General features: G+C 44.3%; 1 protein-coding gene across 3 annotated transcripts in view; it reads left to right on the forward strand.

The window, feature by feature from the left end:
- The window catches only part of scn1laa (sodium channel, voltage-gated, type I-like, alpha), a 199,902-nt gene that overhangs the window by 96,952 nt on the left and 82,764 nt on the right, over nucleotides 1-20,186 (forward strand). For all 3 annotated transcript variants that reach the window (XM_085986444.1, XM_085986442.1, XM_085986443.1), the window contains exon 17: nucleotides 7,529-7,649. In XM_085986444.1, the coding sequence (XP_085842570.1) occupies nucleotides 7,529-7,649 (121 nt within the window). The remainder of the gene's footprint in view (nucleotides 1-7,528; nucleotides 7,650-20,186) is intronic.

Here is a 20,186-nt window from a genome sequence, read left to right on the forward strand (position 1 = left end):
AAAGTACAAGAGGAAGAGAAGATGAAAGCATTGGAGAAAATGATGGATGAAATGGAGGAGTACGCTGAATTACGTCCAGGGGAACAGGAGAATGGGGAAACAGCTACTTCAGTAGAAGGATTAAATAGCCTGATAACGAAATCCCTGAAGGAAGGGAAAGGATTGAACGCACAAATGAGGCCAGGAGGGAAGGAAGGGCAGACATCCGAGGAAGAGCAGGATGAATATGATTGCTTGAAGAAGGGTTTTGACCTGTTGAGTGACACCGAATGTTATGAGGATGTGGTCTGCCCAAATTGTGATGGGAACTCCCAAAGTGCTGAAATCCTGAGGAAGCACTTAAGGTCTAAGGAACATAGAGAGTTGGTGGCGCTACAGATGGCAGCCGGGAAAAGAGCTCGGAGAGTTTCAAAAAGGCAGAAAAGAAAAAGAAGAAGCAGAAAATAATAACTGTTTAAAATATTATTACTTCTACTACCTCAGTCCGAACACTACGAAAGGTGCTAAATTTGTAAAAAAAAAATTCAGGGACATTATCAAGACAGCCAGTGGGTTGTATAAGTCCGCACTGCTGGTTCAACAGGACGAAAGTACAAGCTGTTAAAAAAAAAAAAAAAGGCTATGGAGGATGCTGTCTGGAACGAATTAATACCAGAGACTGAATTTATGAACTGTTCCCACAGAGACTGAACCTGTAAACTGATTCCACTGAGAGTATGTTTGTAAACTGTTATATGACGTTGACTCCATTGAGAGTATATCTGTAAATTGTTATATGACGTTGACTCCATCGAGAGTATATCTGCAAACTGTTTATATAAAGTTGAAGATTGTATGTTTAACGGGATTCTGTAAGTAATAAGCTAGGAAGGGAGGAGTGTTGTGTATGTAACCGTTTACCTTTAAGGGAACTATAGAATGTAACCGTTCGCCTTTAAGAGCACTACTTTAGGGTGGCACTATCTATTGGCTCATGTATACTGTAATACCGATAGTGACCACACCAGTATATAAGGGTTGTGATACGTTAACTAGGGCAGAATCGCCCGAGCCTCTGAATAGTAAAGACGTGTTTTATTTTGTTAACAGTGGAGTCTGTGATTATTTATAATACAACCCACAGACTTAACAGTTTAAAAAAAACTTTTTGGTCAGTCTGCTGGATGATGCAAGGAAGCCCATCATGGGTAAGAGTCTCCAAACCAGGCTACTGAGAAATCCATACATACGGAGTCATTTTAACTTTTTCAATGGAAAAGAAAATTGAGTGAGGTGTAAAATAGGCTGATAATTCACTATCAACCTTTTTTCGCCTGGCGATAAAAGTTAAAAATAACCTCCATAGTGTTCCTGTTTGCCCAATATGGAGTGCAAGCTCTTTCCATGTACATACCCCACTTACCTAAACCCAGAAATCTTAGCCACAGGATGGCAAGAGCCAAGGCTTAGGACCCTCAAATGTATGCAAACAATTAATAGAAATTGGAGCAATAGTAATTAGTGCAAAATGTTTAGTGCAATGGTGGCTATTGTTAGATACTTGTGAGGTTACATGACGTGTGTTCTAAATAGAAAAGTTAATTTTGCGCATATTATTTTGTTATAATATTATGGACACATTTTTGTGTGCTTAGAAACTTGAAGATGCTTGAATACAGTAGACAAGAATAACCAGTCCAAAAACAATAACAATGTGACATGTTATTAACAATAAAATATTGATTTGTATGAATATATCCTGGTTGTAATACTTACAGCTACTATTATATACAGCACCTGGTAATCATTGAGAATGATTTTTTAAAATTTGTTGGTGGGCTATGGGTAAAACTGGAAAGGCAGTATTTATTGCCAATCCTGAGGCCATCAAGTCAACCACAATGGGATAGGAGTAGCAGGGTTCTGACCCTAATGGACATCAGTGAATCAGTTGGGTGTAAAGAAAATCCAGAAGCTCTTTTATCATTATTTCTCTCATGTTAGCACACAAATTACCAGATCTATTGAATTCAGCTCATAACTTGCCATGGTGGAATTTGAACTTATAACCTCTGGGTTACTGATCGAGTACCATAACCACTAGGCTACTGTACCCAAATTACAATATCTGAAAGTCACACCACACCAATACCATTTTTTATTTGAGCCGACTCGAGGCTCTGCCACATTTGCTGTCCTTGCAAAAGTCCATTTCCCTCAATTTCTCTACACTCTTTAATTTATTCTTTTTGATTTTACAATTAACCTGTTTTATTTCATTCTCTAAATGCTGCCTCTTTTTGTTCATTGTTTTTCTTCTACTGAGGGACAACCAGAAAAAAAGGGTTGTGTCCAGTAACAGTCATACTAGCAAAATGGGCAGGGATATCAGCATCAAGTACAGGCAAAGGCAGAAATTAATAGACAAAATCAAAATGGAGGGAAAAGGATATGAAAAGAATGAAGGCAATAACTGAAACTGTGTCATTTAGGGAAAGGACAGGAAGATGCAAAAATAAAGAAAACATAAAAAGAGTCAAGTCTAAATAATGTGGTGCTAATTGTCATATGGAGTGAATTCTATGATAAGTGGTTATTTAAATTAAACAATCTCATGATTAGATGTGTGCGCATATCAATAAAACAATATTTGTAATTACCCAATCATAAACACTTAGTAGAAAGATCGAATGAGTTTGCATCGTATAGATTGATTTAAAAATACACACAAAGAAGCATGAAAAAAATGGCTTTCAAAATTTTGCTTTCAAAACCAAATTCAAGTCTGAACATGCGATTGCGTTGGGAAGTGATGCAGAAAAATACAGGGAACTCACAAGAAGCCTCAGTTCTCTGAGATGTGGCTATGCTTTATTTTGTATTTACATCTGATCGGTTGTATGAATACATTTTGTGAATATTTTATGATAAGTGACGCCGTCTAATGTTGCGTAACTCGTGGTTCTCTTGGACGTTTGCTTTTCTTGAATAATTGCAACAACTATCCAGACTTCAAAGTAGATTTAAGTGATTAATGAGAGCAGTAAATTAAAAGTGAGGAAGTGAAACCTCTTGGTAGATTGACAGTATCACTGATAGAGGTGTGTATATAGCTTATATTCTTAGGAATAGCCTTTTGCTTACTACTGGCAACCTTTTGAGAAAATTATGTAGTTGAACTGAATAGATTACAAACTGTGGAAATATAGTAAGATTTAATTTTCATTTCACAAATGTTAACACTATGCACCAGGAAAAAGCAGGCAATGTACGGACATCTGGTACAGGAAACTTTGAGTTATCCGGAGGCGAACCGTCTGGCAAGCTCGAGCCACCGGCAAAAATCAGGAGCCGTTTTTTATTCTTTTCGTTTCTTTTCTTTGCTTTTTTTGAACAGTCAAACTCTGCAAGGTCTGTAGCTAAGCAACAGCTTCAGCTAGAGACGCTACAGAGATGCTTGCCGACTGTTTAGAGGCTGTTGCTAAGCAACAGGGTTTGTTGATTCATACGGAGATGAAAATCTCCGTATGTTTCAACATTAACTCTGGAGTGTCCGGCAGTTTTGAGGGAACGGCAGCAGCTCGGTCCCGTCGGTGCCGGATAGCACAAAGTTTCCTGTACTTTAATGGATTATACTCTTTACGCTTCATTGTCAACTCTTGCACATTTATTTATCCTAACTGAACAAGTAACATAGGAACAGGAGTAGGCCATTGAGCCTCTCGAGCCTGTTCTGCCATTCAATGAGATCATGGCTGATCAGTATGGATCATAGGAAAAGAACCAATATTTGAGAGCAGGACTGGTCATGCTTTGTCTACTATCTCACAGAGGCATAGCACCTATATATGTAATACCTCTCATGTATAAACAATGTATTTTCCTGTATGAACCTAAGTCTCATAATAATGTGAAGTCTTGCATAGTATGTACTATATGTGAGAAAATTGAAAATATTTATACAATGCACATTGTGGCTTTTGGTAGCTGTTCAATACAGTTTATCTAGGAAAACAAAATACAAAAATCAGAATTAAGTACTAAAAATAATTGTTACGTAATTGTGTGTAGAAATACCACTAACAACGTGTTATCATGACCAAAGTGGTGCAACATAATACATTTTACTATTGTTAGTGACATATTCTTTTAATTTTCAGTAAAAAGATGTTTAAAAATAATTCAATATGTATACCTGGTAAGAGTTTCAGTCTTTATTATATTCTGATAAAACACAGAGCTTGTAAATTCTTTTCACCCTCATTGGAAAATAAATCCAGCTAAATAATGTAGGATCAGTGTATTGGAGAAACATAAATTTGAAGCATCTTCAAGTCCCTGTAGACTTCAAATGCAGTTGATTTAACCTGTGTTCAACAAGCATAGTGATCTGAATGATGGACTTAGCTCAGCAGATTAAGAATGTAGCAACTTTAAAGGTACATTTTGTGCTATTCATTCTAGCCTTAGTGTTCTTCATTTTCTTTGCTAATGACTAACAATAAAGTTCACATAAGGTGCGTTACCTTCTGCCGCCTATCTAGCCTAACTTATCTGGTTATTATTACAGCTCTATTCCAGAAGCAGACCAGTTTTCATTGAGAAGAGAATTGTAAGACCAATTTGTTGTACATGAAAAGTAATTATTGCTCATTGCTGTAAAAATTAAACAATTGCTAAAGGTTATTAATTCTCTTTATCCACCTAAATAACATTTGATATTTTTTTTCTCTTTTCTTTTTTCCTCTGATGGTCCTGCGCTTTAGACATCAGATGACTTTAAGTTCAGCATTAGCTTCTTGGCATTTTTAATAAACTGTGCAACACAATAAGTATTGTTTCAGCTCACCCACTGTATACAACCCATAGCATATTTGATGCTTTTCTACTTTTATTTATAAATATAAATGAGAAATAATTATAAATAAAAATAGTGTGGCATATATATATATGCAAGGTTTAAGCTATGCCACAAGAAATCTTGCTATTTTAGCTATTCTGCATGGAAACAGATGGGCAGCTGAACCAAACCAACCGCAAAGCTGGCAGAGGATTTCTAAGTCGATTAATTGGGCCAAAACTGAAGATAAAATTCTAGTGAAAGAAACCTGCAGAATACCAATATGCTACTTGGCTAGTGCCAACTTAAACTGCATATTTTGCACTTTTGGCACAGGCAACATAAGTGAACAAAAGATTCAGAAACATCTGATTTGATGGGACAGAAGGAAAAACTACAATGTTTTTGGCACATGGAGCTTCAGATTACCTATACTTAGTAGTACTTGATGGAATGATGCATGCAGTGCTGGTAATCTAAAGACATTGTGGTTCAATGAGTTTTTAATCACCTGTCTCTATGACCTAATGCGTAGGAGCCTGATAAAGTGTGCACCCAACTTAAGTCAAGGAAAGTTAGTATTTCTAAAGCATTGTTTCTGTAGAATTATTGTACAGGGGTCAGTGTCACTACCAGTTAAAAACTAATTGCTGATCTGCTTATTCTGAACATATATAATTTCAATTCCTCTTAAGAGGAAGTACAAGCTTCCACAAAAACGTGCTTTTAACAAAAATTGCTCTTATCGGGAATTTGGTTATTACTGTGTTAATTGATCCGAAATTTTGGGCAAAGAGGTAACTGATCTAAGCTACTTGCTTTGAAATAGATTAGCATATAAGACATGGACCATACATTTTTGTAAATTCAAATATTGTAGTGATTGACAGTTTAGAGAGTAGGCTGGATTATATTATTGATGTCACAACCTTTTTAAAAGATGATAAAACATCTTACTCTCACTTTGTAAGAATTGCCAATTTTACCTGCAGTGTATCACAATAAGTGCAATCAGAATGTAATTGTGGAGAATCTCCTTTGTGTCAAAATGTATTTTAATAGGTGACTGAATTTGAGTGTGTTCATGTTTTTAACTTAAGCTTTTGAGTGCAGTGGAATACTTAAATCACTAAAATGCAATTCACTTTAATAGAATATCACAAAAAATACCCACTGTCAATCATACTGATGTCTGGGAATATGTTGCTGTAATTGACAGATACCTGGCGCATAGTCCTTTGCTCCCACATGTCACTGTGATTGACAGCTGATACATGTTAACAAACTGTAAGTTAGGTGGACATAATTTAAAATAAATAATTCCTTATTCAGTCTCAAATTAAAATGCTGCTTTTTGAATAGAATGCACTGCCTTGAGCCCATTCAGATTGCTTTCTGCTATTGTATTGTGGAACATTACAGCTTTAATGCTTACTGAGGCTTTGGTTATGAAACTGTGAGCCATTAATAGGTACTAATGATGGAGAGTGACGAGTAAGAAGGCACAAAGTTATTGTGGATGACTGGGGTGCATAGCTAAGTTGGAAAAGTTGCATTTGTAATGAAATTACTTATTGCAAATAGAAGTTTCTTGTCACAGAAATAAATGGAGGGAGGAATCTACATGTGGATCAAATTTGCCTTATCTAACTTGCTTTTAAGTGGAGTGACTTATATTTTCTATAACAAAGCTTTACAGGCCCTTAACCCAGCTCAGTTGAGAAATCAAAATAGTGGCACTGTCCTTAATTTAGGCTTTATTGTAATTTTGAGGAACTTCTTACTTATAAAACAAGAATGACATAGTTCTTATTTTAGCTAGCTGTGAATTGACAACTTTTAAGGCATTTTTAAGGAAACATATTTTTAATTTTATATTATTAAATAATAATCTTCCATGTATTTGCCTGCTTACATCATCGTTTTTCAGTTGGTTTGTCAGGGCAGCCATGAATGCTGTAATAGATGAATTTGTGCAAAATATCTTGTATCCCACAGTACACAAATGGAATGCCCAGCTACTGATTCTCATATTTCAGAGTGGTACCCAGGCTTGTTCACTGTTGACATATAGACAATTTGTTTCTGTCATTACAAAAACTGTAAAAGAATTTAATTGGCAGATGATTTAAATCTTTTACAATGAAAACGCCAGACTCTGCAAATTGAATCAACAGGAATATGCACTTTCTATATAAAACTCCAGGGCAAGTGTGTGTACCACTTTGATCCATGAGCGCTGCTGCCCTAGTTCATCCATTTTAGTAGCAAACAAAAGTTTAAAAATGTGTAACAATTGTCCTATAGCTAATGTACTGATCTTCCTTTCTGATGCTCAGAAATTGCAGAAGTTCGGAATTCCTTACACACTGAATGGTAAAGTGTATTTTCATGTCAATGAAGATTACACCTGGAGTGTTGGATTAAATGTATATTTTTCATAAATATTTCATGCCTTCTTTAGAAGTGGCGTAAATATTCTTTTGAATGTAATGGATATGTATATCAGTTTACTTTATGCATGTATCCACATGCAATTTCATGGTAATACAAGCTTTACAAAGTCATTTCAACTTATATTCAATATAATAATTGTAAAAAAATCTTGGCAACATCAAATCCACTGCTCAGAGGCTATAACCTGCTTGGCTGTTCGATACTTAAATGATATATTCTGGTAAATAGCGTATATTTGGGTTTCCTTGACAGAAACTGGCTGAAAGCAGCTCATCTGAAGGGAGCACAGTTGACATAAGTCCACCTGGAGAGGGGGAGCAGCCAGAAGAAACACCAGAAGAATCCACGGAGCCTGATGCATGCTTTACTGAAGGTACGTGCATTGCTGATAATAACTAAGGCTGTTCAAGTGCCTAAAAGAATAAGGTGGCTGCTTGTATCTTTTGATTTACTTTAACGTTACTGTTTGCTACAACGTCCTTTGAGAAAATGATCAAAAGTATCCACCTCAATGCTCTGGACATTTATTCTGCTTTTGGCCAATACCTAAAGGGATTGTTGTAAAAATCTACTGTGTAATATAATGATTGTGCCTCATGATGGCAGTGGTGAAGGGAACCACTGATACTAATATAAAATTTAATATCAAAATTATATCATACAGATTTTTATGATCTGTAAACCTAGAGGTTTAACATTTGCATCACTACAATATATGCACAGGCAAGTGAAATATGTAGGCAGTTTCATAGAAACATAGAAAAAAAATAGGAGCAGGAGTAGGCCATTCGGCCCTTCGAGCCTGCTCCGCCATTCAATATGATCATGGCTGATCCTCTATCTCAATACCATATTCCCGCTCTCTCCCCATACCTTTTGATGCCTTTTGTGTCTGGAAATCTATCGATCTCCTTCTTAAATATATTCAGTGACTTGGCCTCCACAGCCTTCTGTGGTAGAGAATTCCACAGGTTCACTACCCTCTGAGTGAAGAAATTTCTCCTCTCCGTCCTAATGTAGGAATTGCCTCTAATTCCTATCTAAGAATCGAGTTCGACTCAGGCGATCAACAAACGAGTTTTAATGCAAAACTAACGAGTTTAACAGATTGTACAGGAGAACCACGAAAACAGGTCTTTGCTGGTCGGAGGCTCCACGAGGACTGCTAGGGCGGTCCCGTGGATGGCGTCATGACGTCATCGCGTTTCTCCCGCGCTTGGGTGGTCACGTGATTAACGGCATGACGTCATCTCGTTTACCCGCGCTTTGTTGCGGTCGTAAAGGGACTGCGCCCCGTACATGCAAACAGTATGTACAAACACAGAAATCACTAACAGACCGGTACAGGCTTAGGTTAGAGCAAAACATCGTTAAAGGGAATTATATACAGTTGCTCAGAGTCCCTTAGTGGCTCTGCCACATGCGCCCCCCCAGAATTCTCTTTAACAGAAAAAGTCAAATGGTGAGGGGGTCTGACAAGCCTGTCAGAACGACTCCTGTACTCCCGAAGCGGAGGCTGCTGGACGGCTGGCGGTCGAGCGGGCAATTGCACTTGCACCGGAGTGACGACGGTGGGTGGCCGACCTTGTCTTGGCGGCTGTGCTGTCTCGACGGGGCGGTCACGATCCAAGTGTGCCGGCTTTAACCGGTCGACTGAAATGTGGTCCAGTTTACCACCGACCTCCACCGTGAAGGTCTTGTCGCCTGCCTCTAGCACGCGGAAAGGACCAGTATACGGGGCCTTGAGCGGATCCCGGTGTGCATCGTGGCGGATGAAAACGTATTTGGCCCTTTTTAGCTCTGTGGGCACGTGCGATCTCTGAAGCCCATGGTGCGATGTGGGGACTGGCGCGAAACATCTGGCTGCCTTCTGATGACTGTGAAGCTGACCTGACGCGGACCATGGCTCCGTCGGCGTTGGCAGGAAATCCCCTGGGACTCGCAACGGCTGACCATAAACCAACTCTGCAGAGGAAGAGTGAAGGTCTTCTTTGGGGGCCGTGCAAAGGCCCAACAGAACCCACGGTAGCTTGTCCGCCCATCCAGCGTCCTGAAGGCTGGCCCTCAGGGAGGCTTTCAGCGATCTGTGAAAACATTCACAGAGGCCATTCGCTTGAGGGTGGTAGGCTGTAGTGCGGTGCAATTTGACGCCGAGTCCCTGAGCCACTGCATTCCAGAGCTCGGAGTAAAACTGCGGTCCTCGATCCAAAGAAATGTCAGTGGGTACTCCAAAACGGGCGACCCAGGAAGAAATGAACGCCCTGGCCACGTCCGCCGCAGTAGTGGACGACAGGGGCACCGCTTCTGGCCATCTGGTGGTGCGGTCTACCATGGTCAGAATGTGAGAAAAACCGTGTGAAGGTGGAAGTGGTCCTACCAGGTCCACATTGACGTGGTCGAAACGCCGCTCCGGAACCGTGAAGGTGGCCAATGGGGCCTTGACGTGGCGCTGTACCTTGGCCCTTTGACAGACGACGCAGGTTTTGGCCCAGACACGGACGTCCTTACGCATGCCGTGCCAAACGAACTTAGCTGACATGAGCTTCTGAGATGCCTTCGTTCCAGGGTGCGACAACCCATGAATGGCGTCGAAAATCTTACGGCGCCAGGTGACCGACACGACAGGGCAAGGGTCCCGTATGGAGACGTCGCAGAGCAGCATGGTACCTGCCGAATGAAACTCAACGTCGGCCAACTGGAGACTAGTGATGTTGGCTCGGTAAGCCTGCACCTCTGGGTCTGAGACTTGGTCTGCTGCCATGAGGGCGTAGTCGATGCCCAGATGGACTGCATTGACAGTCGCGCGGGAGAGGCAGTCTGCCACCAGGTTGTCCTTACCGGCCACATGCTGGATATCCGTAGTAAATTCGGATATGTAAGTCAGCTGACGTTGCTGTCGAGCTGACCACGGTTCGGCGGCCTTGGCCATGGCAAAGATGAGTGGCTTATGGTCCACAAAAGCGGTGAAAGGACGTCCTTCCAGCAGGAACCGGAAATGGCGGACGGCCAGAAAAAGGGCTAGCAACTCCCGCTCGAAAGTGCTATAGGATCTTTCACTCCGTCTAAGTTGTCGGCTGAAGAACGCCAACGGCTGCCACGTCCCGTTCACCCACTGCTCCTGAACGGCACCGATTGCGTAGTGTGACGCGTCGGTGGTGAGGGCGATGGTGGCTCCTGGTAAAGGGTGTGCCAGCATGGTCGCGTTGGCGAGGGCGGTTTTGGTGTCGGAGAATGCTCGGTCCATGTCATCCGAGGAGGCTGATGATCCGCGAGGCGGTGGAGCTCTCGAGTGCCGAGACGACGTAGAGGTATCTAATTTGATCCGCCACGATGCCTCTCAGGGCGAACTGTGCTTCGACCTGGATGAACCACGAGGTCGCCTGCTGCTCCCAGAACTGTGGTAGCTTCAAAGAAACGGCGTTGGCCTCCATGTCGTGTTCGTTTCGCGAAAAATGTCCGCAAAAGACGGGGGTCACCAATGTAGGAATTGCCTCTAATTCCTATCTAAGAATCGAGTTCGACTCAGGCGATCAACAAACGAGTTTTAATGCAAAACTAACGAGTTTAACAGATTGTACAGGAGAACCACAAAAACAGGTCTTTGCTGGTCGGAGGCTCCACGAGGACTGCTAGGGCGGTTCTGTGGATGGTGTCATGACGTCATCACGTTTCTCCCGCGCTTGGGTGGTCACGTGATTAACGGCATGACGTCATCGCGTTTACCCGCGCTTTGCTGCGGTCTTAAAGGGACCGCACCCCGTACATGCAAACAGTATGTACAAACACAGAAATCACTAACAGGCTGGTACAGGCTTAGGTTAGAGCAAAACATCGTTAAAGGGAATTATATACAGTTGCTCAGAGTCCCTTAGTGGCTCTGCCACACTACCCCGTATCCTCGTTCTAGACCCCCCAGTCAGGGGAAACATCCTCCCTGCATCCAGTCTGTCTAGCTCTGTCAGAATTTTAGACGTTTCAATGAGAACCCCTCTCATTCTTCTAAACTCTAGTGAATACAGGCCTAGTCGACCCAATCTCTCCTCATACAACAGTCCTGCCATCTCAGGAATCAGTCTGGTGAACCTTTGCTGCTCACCCTCTATGGCATTTCCTTCTATCCCATGTCAGATATGAAAATATGATTTATCTTTGTTTCTAAAGAAACAGCAAGTGAGCAATATTTGGCAGGATTGGGCTGGTGGAAGTGATGCACTACAGCTTCACTCTGATTTTCTTTCCAATTACTTTCAAACATATCTGTTTTTATCCTGAGTAAAATGTCACTGACATTGATATTTTCTTTATCACTTTCCATGTCTGTATTCAAAAAGAAAATTACTTTTACCTCAGTCTGGTTGAACATCTTTGTTTTCACTATATTGTGGAGAAAAATATATTTTGTGCAATTCAAATTTAATTTATTTATAACCTCATCCACAATGATACAACTATGAACATCACAAAATTCTAACTTGCTGAATTATTTGTGAAAGTTTCAGATCTTTACTTTGTGAATGTTTGAAAAGTGAGATTGAAAAACCATTAGTGTTAAGTGGCGATTGTCATTGATAACATGCCCTAGAAATTCATTCACTCATGCCAAAAACTGATGAGCAAGAGGGTCATGCAAAATTGGTCCACCTGCATCATCAGGACACAACCACCATTCTGGGGACGCCAGTCACGAAGAAGCCAAAGATCAGCCGGCAGGGATACCAGCACTGCACCTACCGTGAGTCCAGAGGGAGGGAAGTAGGAGATCAGATGAGGGGGAGCTGGGGCAAGCAGTGGCTGGCAGCTGCCTGCAGCTTTAATGTGGCGCAGTCCTCCTATCTGGTTCCACATTCAATTAAGTAAAATGTTTTTAAACTTTTTGTTCCTATAAAGACCGCTGATTTGGCTGCTGAACCTGAGAAAACTGACCGCAGCAGGCACGGTGCAATCCAATATCGGAAAGGGGCAGGAAATAGACATTAGGCCCCCAATTTACATAGGTAATGGGACTAATGCCTGTTTCAGGCAGACTCCCTGGACACCGACACACCGCCCTAAGCAGTATCTATTGGTGATGTGCAGTAGAAGGCCTTAGTGAAATTATTGGACTTAATTTAGGCTCTGAGTCCAGGGCTTTGAAAGCAATCTGTGCCATGAATCTTACCATTCATGTAGAAATGACTCATGAGATAACACTGGGCGGCCAGCTGGTGGCACCGTCCAAGGAAAGTATAAATACTCGGACGTGGGCCAAGCTTGCTCAGGACGTATTTGTAACCAGGAACTAGTGATGTACAGTAACTAGAAACTCGTGGTTGTGAAACAGTTGATTAAAGCCTTGTTTTATACTCAAACCAAGTGCTTAGTAGTTTTCTTACGTCAATTTAATCAACTGTGTGTCGGCTCCACGCACTGAGTGATTTCGGGAACAGCCAGCTATGACTTCAACTGTAGAAGGGAACTCCGACGTAGTAATCAATCCATCATGGACAAACTACTCAGACCCGCCCGTCTTGACTTGGACCTGAATTCACCTACAACTGCTAAGGTATGGAAACACTGGTATCATACATAGAAACATAGAAGATAGGAGCAGGAGTAGGCCATTCGGCCCCTCAAGCCTGCGCCGCCATTCAATGCGATCATGGCTGATCATCCAAATTCAGTACCCGGTCCCTGCTTTCTCCCCATACCCCTTGATCCCTTTAGCAACTTCTTCAGGGTGTGTGGTGAAAATGTTCCTAATAAATTATACTTGCCAATTATGTATCTCCTCATGTGTTTGACTATATCGAAGACTGTGTAGACTATGACTCCGCTATCCTAATATTACAGTGACTATATGTTAAGGCCCCAAACGAAATTTTTGCTCGGCATCTACTGGCCACAACTCGACAACAACCCGGGGAATCACTTGACGAATTCCTTCAAAAGCTTTGCAGGCTCAGCAAGGATTGTAATCTTAAAGCTGTCACAGCTGAGCAGTACCAGGAGGAGTTAATTCGTGATTCCTTTATTAATGGGATTGCGTCTCCCTTCATATGCCAGCGTCTGTTGGAGAATAAAATCCTCGAGTTACAGGCTGCCTATGACCAGGCATGTTCTCTAGACTTAGCAAAGAGGAATGCAGATACCTATCTTTTACCACGTGCATGGGCTGCTGTTAATCAGTTTTAGTGACTCCTTCGATAGGCCTCGGGCGGAAGCCCTCACTGATGATGACTCTAACCTAGCTGATGACAGCCCTACCCTAGAAGCCCTCACTGATGACGACCCTGCCCTAACGGCATCTTGGCAGTCAGGAAGGAAGTGTTTCTTCTGTGGAGGTGCAATCCACAATAGGAAATTTTGTCCTGCTCGTAACGCAACCTGCAATCATTGTAGTAAGAAAGGTCACTTTCCTAAGGTATGCCAGTCAAGAGCCTCTGTTAGTAAGAAAGGCCACTTTTCTAAGGTATACCGGTCAAGAGCCCCTGTTAGTTTTGCAGCTACTATCTATAAAACTGCTCCACCCCAAGAGCCACTACTAAGGTTACAGCTGCTATCTATGAAACTGCTCCTCCCCCAAGAACCACTACTAAGGTTATAGCTGTCAAGGGTAAAACTGCTCCTCCTCCCATCACAGCTGTTTTTCCCCAAAGTCTGTCCCATGCAGCCATGAAGGTTTCGGTAAATGGACACATTTTGAGTGCACTAATCGACTCATGCAGCTCTGACAGCTTCATTAGTGAGCGGGCTGTCAGTAAGTTAAAACTGCGTATTTACCCCTCGGACAGGGAAATTGCAATGGCTCTGACGACACTGACCACCAATTCTTCCGGCTTTTGACTTGTCGACCTTATTCTCAATGGCCGCACTTATTTCTCCACCCGGCTCGGGGTGCTCAAAAACCTATGCAGTGATGTGCTCCTGGGACAGGATTTCCAGAAACAACACAAAAGACTCACTTTCGAGTTTGGAGGGTCAAAGCCGGAGCTTACTATTTCCAAAGTACCGTTTTGTGCGCTTTCGGTGGCTTCGCTCGACGAGCCCTCCTTGTTTGCCAATCTTTCCCCCCGATGTAAGCCCATAGTCACTAAATCATGACATTTCAGCCAAGATGATCTATCCTTCATCGAGACAGAGACCTCTCGCCTTCTAGCTGACGGTATCATTGAGCCATGTTCATCTCCCTGGCGGGCTCAAGTCGTCATTGTTAAAAATCCTCTGAAGCAACACAAGAAATGTCTTTGCATCGATTACTCGCAAACTATTAACCAGTATACCGACCTGGATGCCTATCCACTACCACGCATCGATGACATGGTCAATAACCTTGCCAACTACAAGGTATTTTCAACTTTTGACTTAAAGAGCACGCACCATCAAGCACCGTTAAAAGACTCTGACAAAAAGTATACGGCCTTTGAGGCCAATGGTCGGCTTTACCAGTTTTTTCGCCTTCCATTTGGGGTCACCAATGGGGTGGCCGTCTTTCAACGGGCAATGGATAGCCTAGTCAAACAGGAGAACTTAACGGACACTTTTCCATATCTGGATAATATCACCATTGCTGGTCATGACCAGAAGGAGCATGATGCCAACCTCCAGAAATTTTTTGACGTTCTCCGTCATCGCAACTTAACCTTAAATGAGTCGAAATCTGTGAAATCAGTACCATCAGTCAATATCCTTGGCTACTGGGTGGGCAGTGGTGTCATCAAACCGGATCCAGAGTGACTTTGTCCACTTCAGGAGCTCCCTCCCCCTACGAATCTCGGCTCTCTTCGTCGGGCACTCGGCATGTTCGCCTATTATGCGAAGTGGATACCCCACTTCTCCGACAAGGTCCAGCCCCTGCTTCACGTGAAGCAACGGCTATTTCAACTTTCAACCTCCTCAAGCGACAACCGGAAAAAGCCACGCTTCGTTCCATCGATGAAAATCTCCCTTTCGTGGTCGAGAGTGATGCATCAGAGGTGGCGATTTCGGCTACCTTGAATCAAGGTGGTCGACCCGTTGCATTTCTGTCCAGAACTTTGCAGGGTAGCGTGCTCCATTATCCTCCTGTCGAGAAGGAGGCTACGGCTATCATCGAAGCAGTACGTAAACGGAGTAATTTTCTCGCTCGTCGCCATTTCACGCTTATAACCGATCAGCGCTCCGTGGCCTTTATGCTGGATAACCGGAAATGCACTAAGATCAAGAATAACAAAATACAGCTCTGGAGGATGGAATTGGCCACCTTTGGCTGCACCATTATCGACCCGGCAAAGAGAATGTGACTCTGGATACCCTCATGCGTACATTCTGCTCTTCTCTGTCAACTTCGACTCTTGCGGATCTTTATACTGACTTATGCCATCCTGGCGTTACCCGTATGTTTGTGCAATCTAAAAATCTCCCATTTTCTACAGAAGACGTGAAAAGAACATGTTCCACTTGTAGAATTTGCGCAGAATTAAAACCGCAATTCTTCCATCCGTTGGATGGCTCGCTCATACACGCTATACAGCCTATGCAGCGACTCAGCATTGACTTTAAAGGGCCATTGCCTTCCTCAACTACTTGCTTACTATGGTGGACGAATATTCACGCTTTCCCTTTGCTTTCCCCTGTCCCAATATGCTTACTTCCACAGTGATCAAATGCCTCGATCAGGTCTTTTCCCTGTGCGGTATGGCCAATTTCATCCACTCTGATTGGGGTCCCTCCTTCATGTCAAACGAACTTAAAAGTTATCTTTCCCAACGGGGAATCGCCACAAGTAAGAAGACACCGTATCATCCCATCGGTAACGGACAGGTTGAGAGATACAACGCTATCATTTGGAACACTGTTCGTCTTGCACTGAGGTCACGCAACCTACCAGACCAGCAGTGGGAAACTATGCTCCCTGACGTGTTGCATTCCATCAGGTCCCTTCTTTCTACGTCCACCAATGTTACTCCTCACGAACGATTCTTCGGGTTCCAGCGTCGCTCCACTCATGGGACGTCCCTACCATCATGGTTGGCAGCTCCCGGCCCCGTGCTGCTCCGAAGATTCGTTCAATCTTCCAAGAATGATCCCCTCGTCGACGAGGTGGAACTAACAGACGTTAATCCCACATACGCGCACGTGTTGTACCCTGATGGCCGAGAGGCCACCGTTTCACTCCGAGATCTGGCTCCCTGTCAAACTGGTCCCATGGACCCCACCGATAGAGGGATCCATATTAATTATGCCGATACTCTGCGCTCCTTTGAGAATGACACCCTACCCGGGACATCAAGGGATCTGCCGGCTACTCCGCCGAATCAACTCGGGGAGCAGAGCGCTCCCCACGGGATGGCCACCCGAAGCCAGGTCGCCGGACAATCACCAGCTACCAAGCAAGATGAAGCCAGCTCTGCGCCTGTGGGGACCCGCACCCGGAGTCATGATCTCCCCAGTCCCCCTCAGATCGATCAAGGCGACATGGGCCCTGTTAACCTACCTGTACGAACCAAGCGACCCAGGGACTAAGACACGGTCCAAGGAGACCTGCATTCCGGCCACAAACAGAAATCGAAACGACTGCGGCTCTTCGTGGTCTGTTATATCCGCTAGAAGGAAGTCGTCGGACTTCCAAACGTTTCAGGCGGGAAGAATGTCATGAATGTTACCATTCATGTAAAAATGACTCATGAGATAACACTGGGCGGCCAGCTGGTGGCGCCGTCCAAGGAAAGTATAAATACTCGGGTGTGGGCCCAGCTTGCTCAGGACATTTTTGTAACTAGGAACTAGTGATGTAAATAGAAACTCATGGTGGTGAAACAGTTGATTAAAGCCTTGTTTTATACTCAAACCAAGTGCTTAGTAGTTTTCTTACGTCAATCTGTGCATGCTGCTTTTGCACAGTTACGCAGTTTTCAACTAACAGCAGCAGAGACACAGGCCTAGAAATTCAGTTGTTTGCGCCAGCCGCTAGCGCCTTAGGAGGAGGAGATGTGGGGCGCTAGGCGGCTAGCGGCCGGGCGCAGCGCGATCTGCGCCTCTCCCCAACTTCAGTAAAGATTTAGCGGCGGCGCAAAGCCTTTGCGCGCGCTCAGCTGCGCGCGCAGATCCTGACGTCATTTCATCGTGCAACGCCCTTTGTGCGCCCCAAACCGGAAATTCAGTGGCGCCGGCCTATTGTGCGCCTGGCGCCCCTAGCGACTGGTAGAGGGGAACGGTTCCCAGTCGCTGCGGGGCGAGGGGGGCGCAAATTAAAGGGCACTCCTCCTGCAGTAGAAATGGCAGCCATTTTGCAACACTCCTTCTTTGTGAGAGACGGATCTTTGCAGTGAGACAAAGGTAGAGAGCTTTCTGGTTTGGCTCAACACTCGCACAGGTACTTGTGGCTTCAGGCCACAGCTTTGCACTTGTCTTTAACTTCAGAGCCATAGCATTGATTGGAAACATATAATGGGGGCTGCAATGGGTGCAAACGTTGGCCTTCTCCATAGTCCTGGGCGTTGTACAGATCAAGCAGCAGTGGTCAGGCCTTGCTTCAGGGCTGCAGTGTGCAGGGCGTGGCAGGCAAACAAATCCACCCTCCCCCTTTAAGAGCTCACCGGCGCCAGAGTGTCTGCCGTCAATCAGCAACTCGCCGAACCTGCGCTGCGCCCGCCCTCGGGGGTATCGCCCCGGGCCGCCGGCTTAGCGCCTAATGATAGTCGTGCATCGCCTGTTTTAGCGCAGCAGCAACCTCTTGGGGCGATGCCACTGAATATCGGCGAAGGTGGCGCGAAGTTGCGCCGGGCACAAACTTTAGCAGCCGCCCGGCTGTAGCGCCCCCAAACGTGGCTATACTGAATTTCTAGGCCACAGTTTTTGCCAGATCTCCGGATTTGCTGCCAATACCTGGTTGGCCTTGTAAACACATTGAGCACGTTCAGCATGACACAAATTAATGCCGTGACTCAAGTATGCTGATGCATGGGATTGACTCTACGTTAGATTTCAAGCAGTCCTGAAAACAAATTCACAGCACTAGTAGGGGACCTGCGCACGAGCAAAATAATGTTTTCATTTCGAGAGCTGGCCCACATGACGACTAACTCCACTTTACTGCATAAACATGCAAAATCAGTACTCATAGGTTGCTTCCAGAAACATGGACACAGAGCCCAAATTAAGAAAAAGCACCTTTAATTTTATTTGGTAAAAAACTGATCATCCATCCTGCACAGCAGTGCTTGAAAAATGCTGAATCTCTCGTGTTGGATTGATTTTTTGTTGTTAGAATTCCACTGTAAATTCTACAGATTGGCCCTTTTCAATGCCAGGTTTTGGCATGGCTGTTCCTGTTGGCTTTTGGTCTATCCATAATGATTATTGAGTGGTCTCACTCTTGACCAAGATTATGGGCTAAAAATCCAATTATGCCCAAAAATGGGTGTGGGGATCATGATGCACAATTGGGCCTGCGCCCGCTGAAAGTAATGCAGGCAGCACATGACATTCGTGCTGCCTGCTACTTATCATTATTGATGTGTACAGCCCAGTGCTGAGAGTGCTGCTGAGTGGCTGAGCGTTCAGCAGGAGGCCGAAGTTCGTGCAAGGCTAGCTCTATTTAAAGCTAGCCTCCACTTTTAAAGGCAGTCTGCACCTCTTGAAGGGGAGGTGCATTCTGCATTCAGCAGGTGCTGGAACTGGTTGTCAAGGCAACTCAGTTATGGCTCAACATGGCAGAGAAAAGGCACCAAGATTCCCCGACACAGTACTAGAGGCCTTTGAGCAGGGGGTAGGACAGAGGAGACAGGTCCTCTACCCGCAGGGGGCCAGGAGGCTCTCCAGACTCACAGCCAGAAGGCAGTGGGAGCAGATAGTTGAAGTGGTCACAGCCAGCAGTCTTGCCTCGAGGACCTGGATGCAGTGGCGAGAGATGTTTAATGACCTCACACAAGTTGGCAAGGTCAATGAATGCATCTTCAAAAGCCGTCTCCTACCAACTGCACACACTGTTCAATGCACCACACCCCCATCATTCACCTATCAATCTCTATCAATCACATCACATACCTCACCTTTATGGCTTCACCTCACCCTCACACACTTACCTCTGCTGCAAGTCTCATACCCACATCTCACACCTTGCACACACTGTCAGTTATTCAACCATGACAGGCACATCACCCAAACACATTGCACCACACTCACTGACACACACATCACCCATACACATTGCACCACACTCACTGACACACACATCACCCATACACATTGCACCACACTCACTGACACACACATCACCCATACACATTGCACCACACTCACTGACACACACATCACCCATACACATTGCACCACACTCACTGACACACACATCACCCATACACATTGCACCACACTCACTGACACACACATCACCCATACACATTGCACCACACTCACTGACACACACATCACCCATACACATTGCACCACACTCACTGACACACACATCACCCATACACATTGCACCACACTCACTGACACACACATCACCCATACACATTGCACCACACTCACTGACACACACATCACTCAAACACATTGCACCACACGAACTGACACACACATCACCCATACACATTGCACCACACTCACTGACACACACATCACCCATACACATTGCACCACACTCACTGACACACACATCACCCATACACATTGCACCACACTCACTGACACACACATCACCCAAACACATTGCACCACACTCACTGACACACACATCACCCATACACATTGCACCACACTCACTGACACACACATCACTCAAACACATTGCACCACACGAACTGACACACACATCACCCAAACACATTGCACCACATTCACTGACACACTTTCCTTTCGTGTGCAGGGCAAGGTGGCTCATAACCGCAGGCAGCAGCAACTAACCAATGGGGGACAGGCAAGCCTGCATATCCTGACCCAGCTGGAG

Source organism: Somniosus microcephalus, chromosome 4 (assembly GCF_052327205.1).
Source record: "Somniosus microcephalus isolate GS21.2 chromosome 4, FLI_Smic_1.0, whole genome shotgun sequence".
NCBI lineage: Eukaryota > Metazoa > Chordata > Chondrichthyes > Squaliformes > Somniosidae > Somniosus > Somniosus microcephalus.